General features: G+C 41.4%; 1 protein-coding gene and 1 long non-coding RNA gene across 12 annotated transcripts in view; one reads left to right on the top strand and one right to left on the bottom strand.

Moving 5' to 3' along the window:
• TANC2 (tetratricopeptide repeat, ankyrin repeat and coiled-coil containing 2) overlaps positions 1-17,852 on the bottom strand; it is a 360,787-nt gene that overhangs the window by 29,389 nt on the left and 313,546 nt on the right. For all 11 annotated transcript variants that reach the window (XM_082706545.1, XM_082706546.1, XM_082706542.1 and 8 more), the window contains 3 exons: positions 8,309-8,431; positions 7,312-7,548; positions 2,133-2,318 (listed from right to left, as the gene is read on the bottom strand). In XM_082706545.1, coding sequence (XP_082562671.1) covers positions 2,133-2,318; positions 7,312-7,548; positions 8,309-8,431 — 546 coding nt within the window. The remainder of the gene's footprint in view (positions 1-2,132; positions 2,319-7,311; positions 7,549-8,308; positions 8,432-17,852) is intronic.
• Positions 7-17,711, top strand: LOC309851365. The gene is made up of 3 exons (XR_014304753.1): positions 7-187; positions 3,420-3,615; positions 17,254-17,711. It is a non-coding gene; the product is annotated as an uncharacterized lncRNA (long non-coding RNA).

Raw genomic sequence — 17,852 nt, 5'->3', positions numbered from 1 at the left:
CTGAAATGAGAAGTTGGGTCAGTTCAAACTTCAGGTGGGAAACCATGCTACAGGCTCTAGCCTGTGAGGTCTGAAAGATGCCTGGATGACCCAAGCATGATGCAAGCTCTCACGTATAGAAGAAACCAGAACCGACTATCCCAGCAAAGAAACCCAAAGCAGCCACAATGGACATTTCTTTAATCAGGTAGAGTTTATATGTTTCTCTTAAACATAACTCACTTACACATGGGATTGAGCCCCATATCGGGCTCCCTGCTCAGCAGGGAGTCTGCTTATTGATCTCTCTCTCAAATAAATAAATAAAAATCTTTAAAAGAAAATAAAATAAAGAGAAAAAAGATAAGCAATCAATAAAAACCAGAAAACAAATATGAAGAAAATGTAGGACCTGTATTACATCAGAGTAGAGCAATGATCTCTTTTCTGCTTGCAAGTACAAGGACTATTTTGGGGATAATAAAGGGAGAACGACTACTAACAAAAAAGAAAAGTGACAGCTCTGTTTCTGGGAATTTGCCTGTAGAGAGAGTTTAACAACCTACAGATACTAAAAATTCCAGTTTTACTTAATATTCCATTGGTGACGTATTGGGTCGCCTGGCAGGGCAACTGGACCCCAAGGCATTCCCATGCAGTGGTGAGCCAGTGTGTTCTGGACCACAAAAGCAGAGTATTACATGGGCAGAGATTCTGTAAGCTGGTTCTTCGACGAAGATGTTTATTAAAAATTAAATAAAAATAAATTATATGAAAAACAAAGTTTAAAAGTATAAAATCTCATGCCTTCTTATTTACTACATTTGACATTATCTGTGCTCTTGAGGTGATTTATGAGTATTGTATCGTGTGGTGGAAATCCACACTACGGTGTGTGTTCCTGTGCCTCTCTTCGCAACTCTGCATTGAGTGATGTCACAATGGCAGCTCTGTGGCAAGTGTCGGGGGAGCATTTACACCTTGGCAATTGGCAAACATTATAAATCAAGATTTGATTTAGTGCTTACGCCCAAAAAGACTCCAGTTTTTGTATGAGGGTGAGAAGTAGTTTAACATAGATCACATAGCAGATTTAATGACAAGAAAATTATTGGGAAAAGAGCAAAAGAGATTATCTATAAATGATTGCTGATTGCAACCACAGGTTGGCTTCAGATGTGAATTTCACAAAAATCAAGCATTCTACAATGTATATTTTATATTTGTAAACTGTATGCTACATATACTTCATTATAAGTAAAGTTTTTTAAAGAAGATTTTATTTATTTGAGATAGAGCCCAAGCAGGGGAGTGGCCGAGAGAGAGGGAGAAGCAGACTCCCTGCCAAGCAGGAAGCCCAACATGCGGGTTGATCCCAGGACCCCAGGATGATGACCCAAGCCAAGGACAGATGCATAACCGACTAGCCACCTAGGTGCCCTGATATCAGTAACATTTATACCAATTTTAAGTATGTATGCACACACACACATACTTCTGTTACACTACACAACCCTCCCAGAACTGGATGTTCAACATTTCCCAGCAATTATCAATTCCATACATTCGTTACTGTATTATTACTATGATTAGTAAAAAAATGGGCAAAAATACCATTTGTACAGTGTTTCACAGCTTACAAACCACTTTCATACCAGCTGAGTAAAAAAGAATATATTAGACTAATTTTACTGATGGGAAATAAAGGTTCTCAGAGATTAGGTAAACCACCCAAGGTCTAGAGCAAATGAGTAGCAAACTGGGACTCAAACCTGGTCCTTCTGAGATTTCAAATATTGTACTCCTCCCATTCCACACCATCTACTCATGTGAGTACAGCTCACTAAATAATCCCTACGAGCCTAGTGTCACTGCCTGTTAAATAAGGGTGGCAAAACGGGGAAGGAGTTGGACTCGATGATTTCCAAAGTGTTTTTCCAGTCTCGTGTTGTGTTCATAATTTTAGATATGCTGGTATTTGAGAATTCAAGTGTTTCATGGAATTCAGTCTCAATTCCTCAAAATCAGTGACCAAAATGCTAATTCACATTAATCAGGCAGGTAATTTTGTAATAATGCAACCCCTTGCCCCGTTTCCTAGGTCCTTTAATACATAGTCTAAAACCCCTAACCCTTAGCACCTGCTTTCTTACCTCCGTGTACCCCATGCTGGCTGCAGCAATGAGGGCCTGCTGGATGGCGTGGCTCTTCTTAAATACTCCTTGCTGCTGGCCGGCCATTGTCCAGTCACACTGAATCAAAAACTTGACAACCTCCAGGTGACCTCGGAGTGCAGCATGGACCAAAGCACACTGTCCATTCTTGTCCAAATGATCCACCTCAGAGGAAAAACAGAGAAATGGATGTGAACAAAGATTTGTGGCCACACTCCTAATCCAGTTACATTGGTCCACTGCACATGACTAGACTAGCAAGACTCATCCCTTCCCAAACCCTGAATCCATCTCTGAGAAAATCTAGAAAGTTCTCTCCTACTCAGGCTAGATCACTGCTGAGCTAGAACTATGATAGATGTCCCTCAGGGGAGAACCTCTTTTCCTAAGGTCAGGCTTTTGTTTTCACAGAAAAAGGAACCAAAAAAACAAAACTGCCAGCTCCAGCTTTGTTTTCCCGAGGCACATTCTCCTTTGTCCTCGAATAGTTCTTTTCAGACCAAGATCTATCAGGAAAGACTCGCAGCTCTGCTGGCACCAAAAAAAAAAAAAAAAAAAAAAAAAAAAAACCCAAAAAACCCAAAAACCTGTCTTTGAAATCATGAAAGAGAAGAAAAACATTTTGAAGCTCAAATTTTTTGGTCTTCCAAAGAAGCAAAATACCTCATATCATGAATCATACTTTTGACCACTAAGCTTTGGCGGAGGCTACTTTTTTCCTCCAACGGGAGGGAAGAATCTCAGATCTGGCCAAAATGGCTAGAGATCCTTGGAGTCTAATGCTAGACTATGTTCCAGTAGTGGCTTTTATGGTTGCAGTGTTGGTTGCTCGTTCAGGTTGAAAGAAGAGGCTGGTTAAGGCAGCCACAAGTTTCAACAGAAGAGTGGCCTTTTCTGGCGGGTAGACTTCCCGGGGTAGTTAGAGCACTGGAAACCTAAGTGCTGCATCTGGTTCACCCAGCAATCTATTTAACGGATGTTTACTGAATGCCTACTTTGTGCAAGGCACCACATAGGATGAAAAGGTAAATAGGGTAGTAAAATATAGATTCTGTTCTCAAGGACTTTCAAATAAGGTAGGGGAGATGCGACCAATACAACAGAAATCTATCCAACAAAGGATGAAGAATGTCGTAAGGAAAGTAAAAGTACAATGAAACTGGAGAGAATTCCTAACTAGAATCAGGAACAAATTCTGAAGGAAAGGTGCTAGAGTCTAAATGTTTTTGTGCCGTTGAAATTATTTGTTGGAATTCTCATCACCAGTGTAATGATATTCCAAGGAGACAGGATGTTTGGGAAGTGCTGAGTATCCTACTATCATGCCCCGGGAGAGCTTGCTTTCCCTCCTCCATCACGGGAGAACATAGCAAGAAGGTGTGACTATGCACCAGGAGGCTCTCACAAGATGCCCAATCTTCTGGCACCATACTCTTGAGATGTAGCCTCAAAACTGTGGGAGGTAAGTGCTGTCTACTGACCACTCTGTCTATGGTATTTTGTTATAGCAGCCCAAACAGATTAAGAAAAGATCCATCTCACTTGGCTGAGATAGGAAATGATTAATTCTAGTTTTTGTAAAGGTAAGGTACATGGAGGGAAAGCTTACAGTTACAAAGTTGAGAGGGTCTGAATGCCAGGCTAAGTGGTCTGAATTTTAATCAGGGGTAATGGAGAGTCATTGCGAATTTTCATGCTCATACTACATTTTCAAAAACTAAGGGAATGAATAAAAGGTGCTTTGGCTCCTTGGAAATGATTAATTCCTGGGCTGGGGCACTAATAGTAAATGATGAGTGTGGAAAATCTGGTAGTGCCAGAAAATCCTGAAAAGCTCAAAAAATACTTAGCGGAGACTGGGAGGACACAGGAGCCAACTTGCAGGAGTTCCTAAAGGCCAAATCTTGTGCAATTTGAGCAACAAATAATAATGGCAATGGGTTATAGGTCCTACTATAAGGTAAATACAGGAATCCATAATGCTATAAACGAATAAACAAATACATATGTAGGGGAGAAGGGTCTGCTCTTCCTTACATTAGAATTCTAATTAATAAATGTTGAAGGAATGAGGGAAGCAGTAAAGTGCAAAAATAGCATAGCAATCATCATTGCAGCAAGAATCTCCAATGGATCCTAAAAGCAGTGAACAAAAGCATGAGAAACAAGCTATTGGCCTAGCCTCAAAGCATCTCCCTCAAAGATACTTCTTGGTTACAAAGGGAAAAATAGTAACTTGAGACCTGACAAACCAGGCAGACACAGTGTGACGCAGGTGGCCGAGGTCAGCACACCACCCCCCCCCCCCCCCCCCCGCAACAGACCTCGCAACTTCACCCACCCCTCCCCCATGCTGCAGGAGGAAGGGGCCCAGCAGCACTTCTGTGGGAGTCTTGCTGAGAATATATAAACGCAATCTAACAGTGAGAAAATCTCAAAGTAAAACTGGAGAACATCCTTCAAGTAACTAGTTAATATTCTTCGGTATTTTGGTGCTGATGCCATGGGAGAGAGTGTGAGGATGGAGAAGACCAGAGGACAGAATCTCAGGGAATAGTGATATTAGGAGAAGGAAGAGAAAAAAGCAACCAGACAGGCAGGGAGAGAACCAGGGCCACACTGCAAGCTCTAGGAAGTGTTGTGTCAATACTGCCAACACTATGGAGAGGTTTGGAGGGGTGAGAAAGGAGAAAAAGTTATTTTATTTGGTGGTTGGCAGTAGTTTGTGGCTTTTGAGAAAGTAGCTTCAGTTGAATGCCAAGAGGTTAGGGGTTTTCTTTCTTTGAACATTTTATTTATTATTATTTTAAAAAGATTTTATTTATTTATCTGACAGAGACAGATACAGTGAGAGAGGGGACAGAAGCAGGGGGAGAGGAAGAAGCAGGCTTCCGCCGAGCGGGGAGCCCGATACAGGGCTCGATTCCAAGACCCTGGGATCATGACCTAAGCCGAAGGCAGATGCTTAATGACTGAGCCACCCTGGTACTCCTAGAGATTTTATTTTTAAGTGCTCTCCACACTGAACATGGGGCTTGAACTTATAACTCCGACATCAAGCATCACATGCTCTACCGACTAAGACAACTGGGTGTGCCCACCCCCCATTTTTCTTAAAGAATATTATGTATTAGGCCCTGCAAGAGATGAAAAGAGACTTCATCTCTCTCACTCTCTTTTTTAAAGGATTTATTTATATGAGAGAAAAAGCAAGAGAGAGCAGGGGGAGGGGCAAAAGGAGAGGGAAAGGGAGAAGGAGGAAGCAGACTCCCCACTGAGGCAACACAGGACTCAGTCTCACGACCTTGAGATCATGACCTGAGCCAAAATCAAGAGTCGGAGGTTTAACTAAGTCACCCAGGTGCCCCAAGACTTTATCTCTTTTTAAAAAGACTTTCTCACTTTTCCCATGGTGACCCCCATTAATCCTTTTAATGGATGAAAATAGTGAGACTGAGAGTTTAAATGACTTGTCCATGCCCTTGGAGAAAAATGGAGGCTTTGACCAAGTTGTGTTTGATACCAAAGTTTATAATTTTAATGATTTAACTCCTCTTTCTTTCATGGAAGCCAGACTAAAAGTGGTTAAGGGGCAGTAAGGAAGCAGAGGTGGCACGTAGAGATGACTCTTGGGCCAGGACTGGTGGACACACAGGGAGGAGATGGGATGGTAGCTTCTGGTTAGCAGCAGAGAGGGAAGCTGTCTTTTGGGGTATAGGTGACATTCATAGGTTTGTTGAGAATTTATTTTTTATTTTTATTTTTAAAGATTTACTTATTTATTTGTCAGAGAGATAGAAAGTGAGAGAGCATGAGCACAAGCAGGGGGAGCAGCAGGCAGAGGGAGCAGCAGGTTCCCCGCTGAGCGGGGAGGCTGACGCGGGACTCGGTCCCAGGACCCCAGGGGATCATGACCCAAGCTGCAGGCAGACGCTCAACCAACTAAGCCACCCAGGCAACCCAAATTGTTGCGAATTTAGAAAAAGAGTGAAAAAAATACAGGTGGAGGCAAGTGCTTTGGAAAGGAAGGTAAACACTTCCTCTGAGGCAGATGTGAAGTGAGTGTCGGTAAGGATTAACAGAGTTTTGAGACAGAGGCACATGGAGATGAATTCAATCTTGGTAATGCAGGAGGCCAGGAGGTGTGACAGGGTGTGGAGATGAATGCAAATGATTTCCATGTCTGCTCTGAGGAAAATGACAGATGGTTAGACTGGTAACTGGGCAGTAGGAAAGGCTCAGTGAGATGAGAATATGAAATGACAGCAGTAGTAATAAGGCCCAGTTGTTCTTTTTTAAGAGATGTTCATTCAGATGAAGAGGACATTAGAGGTGGACAGTATAGGTCTGTGTCACAGAAGACACTCAAGGGTCTGGGATTTCACTGAAGAGTCTCAGGTCCCAGGTCTCAAAAGTCTCAAGAGTCCTCCTTTCTTCCTTGGTAAGAATCCTGAACACCTCAGAATGAGGTCACACATACTACTTATATTTCAGTGCAAAACCACTGAAATCCTCAGTCTGTTTTCAAGACTGAAACAAAATGCCACAAGGCTACAATTTTCCCCAAAGGCTTGCACTGTTGAGATCAGCATTTTTCTTTTCACCAAAATTTTGAAATTGAGTTTTTTTGGTATCAACAGCTCTTGAGATACTATAAAGCAAACATGTTTTCAGAAAGGTCTTCAGGGAATTAAAGTACACTAGCAGAAACACTGCTGAGTGCCTCTGGTCGGTTTGAGGATCAACCCAGAGTCATGTTCTCATACCTTGAAGACGCTGGTCTTCAAGGCTAGGCCGAGGGAGTCTGTTCTTACCTCCACGGCAAACTTCTCTTCTCTACACATGAAAGGCTGTGGGCATGGTTCAGTTCCCCCTTCCCAGTGCAGTCTCTTTGCTCCTTCCCTTCTCCTTCCTCCCTCTGTGCTCAGCAGAGAAGTCCCTGGTTGGTAGGTGGGGACTTTTTGTGGCTGCTGATAAAGGCAGTTTCCTAAGTGCCCCCCAGGGGGTTCTAGAACCATGTCCTGATGCGCTGCAGAAGGGGCAGCGGCAAGTGGCTCCCTGTGCTCTGCACCCTGCTGGGCGTGGTGTGCTCTGCCTGGACTCCCATGAGGGAGACTGCACAGGGCTGCAGAGATGCAGTGGGCGGGGCAGCCGTTACCTTGGCTCGCTTCTTGCACAGCAGCACCACGATGCTCAGGTAGCCGGCTGCGGCTGCGTAGCCCAGAGGGGTCAGGCCGCTCTCAGATGAGGCATCCACATTGGCCCCAAACTCCAACAGTAGGGCCACCATTTCTGTGTAACCAAGATGAGACTGGACACACAGAATTGGAGCGTTATTTAAAACCTCTGTCCGGTAATTAATGTTGGCACCTCCCAAAATCAGCAGTCGGCTGACCTGGAAATAAGTAAACAGAAATCACACTCAGGCAAATTTCAGTTGCATCCTTTCAGTCATCTTTAAAGATTTATTTATTTATTTGACAGAGAGAAAGATCATAAATAGGCAGAGAGGCAGGCAGAGAGAGAGGGGGAAGCAGGCTTCCCGCCAAGCAGAGAGCCCGATGCGGGGCTCGATCCCAGGACCCTGAGATCATGACCTGAGCTGAAGGCAGAGACTTAATCCACTGAACCATCCAGGCACCCCCTTTCAGTCATCTTTGATGAAGTCATCTGGGACCCCACAACAGCACCCCAGGAGCATTTAGTAACTGCTTTATCAGTCTCCACTTGCTCCTTTTTTGATATCTTGCCTTTAGAACAGGATGTGACCTGTCTCCTTTTCATGAACTGCTCAGTTGTGAGAGCCAACTGCCACCCACACCATAGGGCTGAACCCAGCCTCTACTAGGTGAACTGCTGGCTGGAAAAGCTCCTACCGAAACAAAGCTTACCTGAGATTAATTTACTGCTAGAGGCCCGAGGACCTGCCCTATAAATCAGAGCCAGCTTATACAAGGTAGTAGCTCAACAGGTCTGGTCTTCAATTCACAGAATAAAATGCAACCATTTAAAATAGATTAGACTATCAATAAAAGTCTGATTACGGGAAACAGTCTAAGGTTAAGTCAAAGATCAGTTCAACTGCCACTTAAATGTCTTCACTTTATTTTTGCACAGCTAATTCTTTAACCTGTCTGTGGTCTACAAGCATCTACCTTTATATTTGGAGTATAGAGATTTCGTAAAGATGCCAATGCCATGGAAAGACCTTCTGTGCTGTAGGAGATCCAGAGGCCTTGGAGGATGGAAGAGGACACACCAACTTTTTTACTCAAACCCTGAAAAAGAAATAGAGACAGTTAAATTAGTAGCCCAGCTGAAGAGTACCATGAGTAAATAGTGGCTTCTAGGTTTGTTGTACTAAGAAATGAGAATAGAGTCTTGCCCTAACTACGTCCATGCCCAGCAAAGCCAGGCCACTCATGGAGACAAAGACTAGTCCTGTAGGAACAAGTGGATTTAAATTGTTTCTATATTAGCAGTCTCTGGCCACAAATCTACTTAATACCCTTCTTTTTCTGCTATGTCTGGATGTAATTCCTTCCCCATACCTTTTCTATTAGCCTTCTAGAATCAATCTCTCAAATTCAAGTTACTGAAATACACACTGTGGCAAAGATAATGCAATGTGGTCACCGATCTCCATCTCATTTTCTCCCTGGACGTTTGGGAAAATGATGTTTCCCAGCCTCCTTTACAGTTTGATGGCCCATGTGACTGACTTCTGGTTAGTTAAGTATGGGCAGAAACAGTATCTTGTGTCTAGGCTTAGCCCCAACCCCCCCCCCCCCCCCGCCACCGCCGCCAACCCCCCGCACTTTCTACTGCTCCTCTGGACTGTAGGCTGGAAGATCCAGTGGAGGATTCCAAGGCCCCAGACTATTTCAGTATTACTCTATGGAGGAAGCCTGCCTGTTGATTTACCCTGGACTGTAAGAGGAGAGAGAAATGAACCTCTGTCGAGTCTCTGAGATCTTACGGGTTTGTTAGAGCAGTTAGCACTCCTCACCCTGCCTAATGCACCCTAGAGTGATCATATCTGTTTATCTTTGGAAAACAACAACATAGGTTGGATCATCACGAGCAACACATTTTCTCTGGTATGACCAGCATAGGTCCCACTGCATGCACTAATGTTTGCTCCTTTCACTGTGGCTTCTCCAGAAGGAAGTCAGAATACTTTTCAAAATTTCTGGATAGTCAGATATTCTCTGGTAGTTGTTTTACTATTCTGCCTATATCTGGGTGAAGTGAGTTCAAGTGGGAAATCTTGAGGGAAGGAAGATACTAACAATGAAGTTGGCACCTAATGAGTGAATCCGGGAGGTATCTCTTAAAAAATTTAAGCTACTCCTGCCTGCTTTGTTCTTGAAAAGCAGGTTGTTCTTGCCTAGAATACCTAATTATGTCCAAACCAGCAATTCATGGCCAACTTTGTTTTATTTATACTCCTGACCCTACCTCCCCACCCCCTTTCTCCATGACTGAATTATTTGGAAGCAAATCCCAGACCTCTTATCAGTCAATATCCAAATATTTCAGTAAATGCCTCTAAAAGCCCAACATCGTTATGATACCTAAAATTAACAAGGATTACATAATATGAGATATCCAGTATCCAAATTTCCTTGACTGTTTCAGGAAAAAAAAATAATTTTTTTCTAAATTGTGATCCAGAAAGAGCCATATACTACAACCAATTTTAAAACACTTTAAAAATGTAGAGGGAAAAAATGAGATTTTTTTCCTATTAATTTTTTATAAAGATTTTTATTTATTTATTTGATAGAGAGATACAGAGAGAACACAAGTACACAGAGCAGCAGGCAGAGGGAGAAGGAGAAGCAGACTTCCCCCTAAGCAGGGAACCTGATGTGGGGCTCCATCCCAGGACCCTAGGATCATAACCTGAGCTGAAGGCAACTGCTTAACTGACTGAGCCACCCAGGTGCCCCTCTATTAATTTTTAGACAAAATATTATGCACATATTCCATACATGTACACATTTTTGCCTCATTTCAAGAGAGACATAGTAGTCCATTATATGGATGTATCATAATTTACTTAAAGGTAAGTTAGGGTCTAGAGCTTACCTCCTGGAAAACCAGGAAACCTACCTCTGACTCCCTCTTTGGGCCTCAGTCTCCTAATCTAGACTATGTGTGAGCCTCACCAAGATCTTTTGAGGAACTGTAAACTGTATTAACCAATTATACAGAAAAATCATTAGAAATTAATATTTGTGTCCAATAGAGGGAGCTTTTGGTATTGGAAGACAAGCTCTATAAATTGTGGTTGAAGGGGAAAAAAGGAAGGGAATCCAACATTTATTCAGAACCTATGTGTCAGGTTCTATGCTAGGGCCTTTTCATACATTAGCTCCTTTAATCTCCATGACAGTCCTATGAAGTTGAATTTATTACTATTTTTATTAGGAGGAAACAACCCAGAGAGGACTAAGTAATTTGCCCAAAGTCCTATAGCCATTAAAAAGTGGAGCTGGAGTTAGAAGCCAAGTCCTTTTAACTCTAAAGTTCATGTTCCTTCCATTAGACCAAGTTAAACCTGGGCCAGGACTTCAATTCTGAATTCTTAGCTGGGAAAGTAGCAACTAAAATAAAGTAGCTGATTGCTGGCTTCTCCATTTAATTCTGACCCATTCTCCACCCTTGAGTGTCTTCTTTAAAACTGTCCTTTTTTATCCTAGACAATCTGATCTATTCCTATGGCTTTACTTTTATGATTTCAGCTAAGCATTATCTCTTTTATAACTATGATATTTAAAGCAAAACTATGAGTATGATCTATAATAGTCAACTTTCTCTTAAATACTGACTTACATAAAATTCCTTAGATACGTTCATTTAATCCATTAGAATATTATGAAGGTTATCCTACAGAGAAATAATGCTGAACCAGTGCTTATTAAAGTCACATAGCAATTCTACTTTTACTCAAGGTCTCCAGCATCAGAGGGAGCTCAGAAAATGTTGTATTTAGCTTCTTGGAAAGATACAGCAACTCACTCCTTTGCTCAGGGCCTATAAATTTGGGTTTAGTTTAGTTTTCCTGAATATAAACTGCTTCTCTTTTCTGTGTGATACTGAGGACAGTTTTGGTCATTTAAGATACCAAAGGAATTTTTTTTTTTTTTAAAGATTTTATTTATTTATTTGACAGAGAGAAATTACAAGTACACTGAGAGGCAGGCAGAGAGAGAGAAAGGAAGCAGGCTCCCTGCTGAGCAGAGAGCCCAATGCAGGACTCGATCCCAGGGACCCTGAGATCATGACCTGGGCCGAAGGCCGAAGGCAGCGGCTTAACCCACTGAGCCACCCAGGCGCCCCAAGATACCAAAGGAATTTTAAACGAGAAAGCCTAAGATGGTTAGAGAAAAGCTGAATGTTCCCAGAATACCAAGTCATAATTTTTCCTCAAGGGGACCTGGGTATACTTCTACTTCTGGTAATGGTGGATCTAAACTTGATCCTGCTAAGGATAGCTAGGAAAAATGGTACAAGATTTAAAAATCGTCCTCATCAAAGACATGGGAGGAATAACAGGTTGGAGAAGAATTACTAGCCCAAGTAAGGATAGGATGGAGCCCAAGAGAGCAGCTTAGAGCTACTTTTCTCCGCAATGTGTTTGCCAATTCTACAGAATTAGCTAGGAGTACTTTTAATAGCTTTGGGATTTTTAGGGCAGTGAAATCTTCTGTAAGATACTCTAATGGTGGATACATATTAGGCATTTGGCAAAATCCACAGAAACATACGACACAGTTAAGACCTAATATAAACTGTGGACTTCAGTTAATAATGATGTATTGATATAGGTTCATCAATTTTAACAGTGTATTGCACCAGTGCAAGAAGTTAATAATAGGGGAAACTGGTGGGACAGTGAGTATATGGAGATTCTCTGTATTTTATGTAAACCTAAAACTGCTCTAAGAAAGAAAGTCTATTAAGAGCAAACAGACAGACAAAACCTGGGTTCTACTCCAGAGCAATGATTGATAATCTCTGGGAGTAAGGCTCAGAGGTGTGTGTGTGTGTGTGTGTGTGTGTGCATGCATGCACATGCGTGTGCTTTAAGTGCTCTGGGAGAGGAGCACCTGGGTGGCTCAGTTGGTTAAGCAACTGCTTTCAGTTCAGGTCATGATCCCAGAGTCCTGAGATCAAGCCCTACATTGGGCTCCTTGCTCAGTGGGGAGCCTGCTTCTCCCTCTCCCACTCCCTGCTACTCTGCCTGCTTGTGCTCTCTCTGTCATATAAATAAATAAAAGTTATTTAAGTTCTCCAGGAGAATCTAATGTATAGACAAACCAAAAGCCACTGGCCATTGATCTCCACCCACAGATAAATCTTGAATATATAAAATTGGGTGAAAAAAGAGAATTTCATGAAGAGTATGATTCTGTTTATGTCAAATTTAAAAGTTAGCAAAGTAAGTCTATATATTGTTTATGAATACATTTCTATGTTGGAAAATGCAAAATATGGATAAGAAGAACACATATGAACTTTAGGCTAGAAATCATCTCTGAAAAGGGGAGAGAAATCGAGTTACAGAGGGCTTCTACTCTAAGTATTATATTTTCATTTCTTCAAAATAAAAAGATTTGGAGCAAATATGGAAAAATTTTAATGTCTTAAATCCGATAGCGAGTATTTGATTATTTGGTTATCTCTGATTTCTGGTATGTTTGAAATATAATAAAATTTTTAAAAAGGGGGACAGAGGGATATTTCCTCCTCTGAGACAAGAGAAAGTTGAGGTAAGAACTGATGATACTGTAGATTGATTTTTTTGGTGAGAGGAGAAAAGTTGTTAAGGGAAGTCACACTCAATGGCTTTGATTTCTTCAGTGACTCATAAGTCAGGCTGTTTGTGCAGTTAGTTGACTTGGTTAAGAGCCAGATGAAAAAGAAATGGGAAAAGGAACTGAGTAAGAATAGACCTTGGCAAATGAATTTCAATGAAACGGTCCAGTAAATGGACTACAGAGCAGCACTGAGGGTCCCAATGAGGTTGAAGTAGATACACAGGAAAGAAGGCTGAAATTCAGAGCTATACTCTAGGATCTGGAGGATGAACTTGACTTGTGCCATGGACTTGCTCTGCTGATTTCTTCTGCTTGGTGGGGTTGACTCTTTGCTTCTATGTGGTATAAGAGGAAAGAGCTTCAGTTTAGTTAAATTCATCTCAACAGCCATGACAGGCAGGATCCCATTATCAGGCAGGATGTAGCCAAAAATAACCTGTAATTAAATTGTGAGCTGATGGATTCTTAAAGAGAGCTTTAAGTTCAAATAACTAGAAAAAGTACTTCTTCAGTATCTAACTACTGCTCAGGCAACAAGAGATCTCTGCCAGAGATGGATGGTAATGGGGTCCCTTCCTTAAATATTCGTTAGAGTCTAAATTTACAACATTGTTTATCAGCTGGGAGAAAGCTTCCTCAGTAGTTTAGACTACAAACAGGGAACGCATACAGAGATGACAGCAATCTCATCTTAAGGATCTGAGCTCTGGGTCAGGTATCATAAGATCATGGCAAAAAATAACCTAGGGGGCTCATCCGGTGAGGTTCTTTTTTTAAAAAAAGATTTTATTTATTTATTTAACAGACAGAGATCACAAGTAGGCAGAGAGGCAGGCAGAGCGAGAGGAAGAAACAGGCTCCCTGCTGAGCAGAGAGCCCGATGTGGGGCTCGACCCCAGGACCCTGAGATCATGACCTAGGCAGAGGCTTTAACCCACTGAGCCACCCAGGTGCCCCTAGGTGAGGTTCTTTAAGAAAAATTATTTACAAATATGTCATTAGTGACTACAGTGATATAACCTATAGTTATCCAAGCATCTGAAATAAATCATTACCATTCTTATCTGACTAACCGTGTGGCCATGCTTGGTTATAATGAAAAGATCCTGGTAAAAAAAAAGGGGTTGGCAAACTATATAGCCCGGAGCTAAATCCAGCCTTTCATGAACTTTTATAAATCATTTTTTACTGGAATATGACCATATCCATTTATTTCTGTATCACCTTTAGCTGTTTTTGAATTACAATGGCAGAGTTAAATGGTTTCAACACAGTTTATACGGACTACAAAGCCATATTTGCTGATCACTGCTGTAGGGGATGCTAGGTAACCTCTGACAACGTTATTTCACCATCTGGAATTTATGCTCATTATTAATTCTTACTATCAGGCAAGGGATTATTACTAGTAAGTTTGATCATAAAACCTTAGATATATGTCTAGGACTTTGCATCTTATAATGGACCTCTTTTGTATATCTTCTATGATCCTGATAACAATTCTGAGAGTTAGATACTGTTACCATTTTACAGATGAGAAAACAGATTGCTTAAAAGGTAGAGTCTGTACTGAAACCCATGCCTTTTGACTGATGTCCAAGGATCTTTCTTCTTCCTACCAGATGCCTGCGTATAGCACCTTTCCCCCTTGGCCAACAGTTCTATTCTGGTAAGAAATGTTATAGAACTGACCAATCAAAGAAACATTTCAGAGTGCAGCATTTAGGCAGTGAATTGCAAGAGCACTCTGAAACCCTTTTGGTGGCTAGACTCAATCCAACAAAACACCTTGCATTACAAGGTAGATTGAAATATCTCTGGCCACAATTCACAAACAGCCTGCTTTCTTTTCATAGATTAAAAAAAATCAAAATGGCAATTAAAGGATCACAACAGAACTATTTAGTGCTCAACACTGGTGGTCATTAGGGAAGTGCAAATTAACACTACAGTGAGCTACCACATCACACTAAAATGGCTCCCATAAGACTGACAATACCTAACAAGTGTTGGCAAGGGCTTGAAAAAAAACTGGAACCCTCATACATTGCTGGTGGGAATGTAAAATGATGCAGCTCCTTTGGAAAACAGATTTGCAGTTCCCCAAAATGTTAAACACAGAGTTACTATATGACCTAGTAATTCCATCCTGGTATATATCCAAGAGAAGTGAAGACATGTTCACATAAAAACCTGAACACTAACACTGTAAATATACTAAATGCCACTTAGTTGTTCACTTTAAAATGGATAATTTTATTTAAAAAAAATCAAGAAAGGGAAAAATCTGCAAGCTAATATTCATAGCAACGATAGTCATAATAGCTAAAAAGCAGAAACAACCCAAATGTCCAACTGGTGAATGGATAAACAAACTATGGTGCATCTACAAAACAGAATATTATTTGGCAATAAAAAGGAATAAACTGGGGTGTCTGGGTGGCTCAGTTGGCTAAGTATCCAACTCTTGATTTCGGCTCAGGTCACAATCTCAGGGTCATGAGCTGAGCCCTGCACTGGGCTCTGTGCTCAGCGTGGAGTCTGTTTGTCCCTCTCCCTCTGCTCCTCCTCTCTGAGCAGGTGCGCGCTCTCTCTCTCTCCGTCTAAAATAAATAAGTTTTAAAAATCTTTGGGAAAGAAAAAGGAATCAAGTGCTGATACACGCCGTAACACAGATGAACCCTGAAAACATGCTAAGTGAAAGAAGCCAGACACAGAAGGTCACATACTGTATGATTCTGTTTATATACAATGTGAAGAAAAGTCAAATCTACAGAGACAGAAAGCGGACTGGTGGTTGCCAGGGAAGTATGGGGAGTACCTTCAAGTGGGCATGAGGATTTTTAGGGTGATGGAAATGTACAAATAGTGGTTACAGTTACACAACTCTATAGATATACTAAAAGTCACTGATCTGTACATTCTAAATGGGTTACTTTTATGGAATATAAATTATACCTCAATAAAGCTGTTAAAAGCAAAAAGAATGAAAAGGGCTTCTTAGCCAGCCAAATATCCAGAATCAGGCCTATAACTGTGTACTTTAAAGGTAGTTAATGATACTGTACACAATTTTTCATGAACAAAGATAAAACAGAGGGGATTTAAAATTAATTGGAAAGAAATATAAATTGGATTATATGTCACTGCTAATTGGGAGTTCTAAATGGTCCTGGTTATAACTAGTCTGTCTTTGCCTTTTCATGACCCTCAACTGAGGGGGACTGAAAATTCTAGCAGTCTGGGAGAAGCTAACGTGAATCGACAGGGAGCACTGAGCATTTAAAGGACCCTGAAAAGTGTAGCATGAGGAAAGTCATAGTCCAAGTCTACATTTTTCAGCCCACAGTCACGTCATCACCATATGCTGCACACCCGAGTATTTACGGCCAGAATCACACACGGAGCCAGTCTGATCTCAGGCAACCATGCTGTCTGCAGCAACTTCAGATAAAACTGTGTCAACCATAGGAGCGTGTGGTTTGAATGTAGGTTTTCACATACAGGATATAATCACCCTGGGTCAAAGAAACTTCGTATCATTTATCTGTTAATGTGGTATTTGTTTATTTTATGGTATAGAAAAGACAGGAATTAACTTCTTTGTATCTGATCTTAGGCAGATGGTGAGGCTAAAAGCTTAAGTGTTTAAAGCGGTAATGCTTAATACTTATGTTACTTTCCTAGCTGACTGAAGGACAATGATCTCAGAGTTTGTAGAAGTAGCAGACACTTTTTGGTCCACTTGAAGTTGGAATGAGACACCTGGCCTGTTATTTTAGTCTCATTCTGCTCCCGCTAAGTAAGGTCACTGGGTAGAGTCATTTTTGGTACAGTGATTTGTTAGATAAGGCAATTATGATTCAAATAAAGGACTTGTCACTGTGGGTTCCACTTCTGTATGTCTGCTGAACAGGCCTTTCCGGCTGTGCGCTTATATACTGGGAAGAATTTGCTAGGCTCTCGGAGTTGCCCTTAATGCCATCTTTCTCTCTGAAGAGAACCGTTTTATCTTTAGCAGTATCTCTCGGAGGGGGGGTCCGACACAGAGAACTATTTAAGATACTTGTATTTCTCCATCCTGAGGAAGGAAAAGCACTCTGATGTGACTGCAGGGACTGGAGCAGGCAGATGCAATAGCAAACTGTGGGCTAGGAAGACCACGAGAACAAATTTCTTTCCTGACTTTTGTGCTTTATCCAACAACTCTTACTTAGACTTTAAATTCCTTGAGATTAGGGACATTATCTTTTTTGTTTCTGTATCCCTAGGACAATGTCTACATTAAGTGCTGAATAAACAAATGAACACCCGTACAGGCGCAGACAGATGAATTACGTGCCGTCTCCTCTGCCCTTGTGTATCCGCTCCAGCCTTGCGAGTACCGAGAGAGGGACACTGATGCCCTAGAGTTCTTAGAAGTTTTGAAACTACTGGGAGAAAAACCGGGATTACAATTGGAATGGAGAATGGGGGAAGCAGCTCAAAGAGAGGTTAGTGTTGGTTCCAGATAGTTGGAAAATCATAGTACCAGGAATATTAAAATCTTCATAACACAATTATAAGAAAATTGAAAGAGTAGCTGCTCTCAGTGATTCTTTTTAGACATTGTGAACATCTGCGACTACTTGCTCGAGCATGACTGTCTTCAGGAGATGGTAGGTCATATACGGAGTACACATACGTATGTGTATACGCTTCTTACCTAAATGATTATACATGCACATTTCCTGAAAAGCCTAGCAATCTGCTAAACTGGGAGATGACAAATGTGGTTCCCTTTCCAAAGACCTAGAGAGGAACAGGCTACAAATTTGAGGAGGTGGATCAAATCTATAACAAAAAGCAGGGACTACATTGAAATGAGTAG

This window comes from Mustela nivalis (genome assembly GCF_964662115.1).
Source record: "Mustela nivalis genome assembly, chromosome: 17".
Lineage (NCBI taxonomy): Eukaryota > Metazoa > Chordata > Mammalia > Carnivora > Mustelidae > Mustela > Mustela nivalis.
The sequence above is the reverse complement of the archived record's forward strand: the minus strand, read 5'-3'. Positions and strand labels throughout refer to the sequence as shown.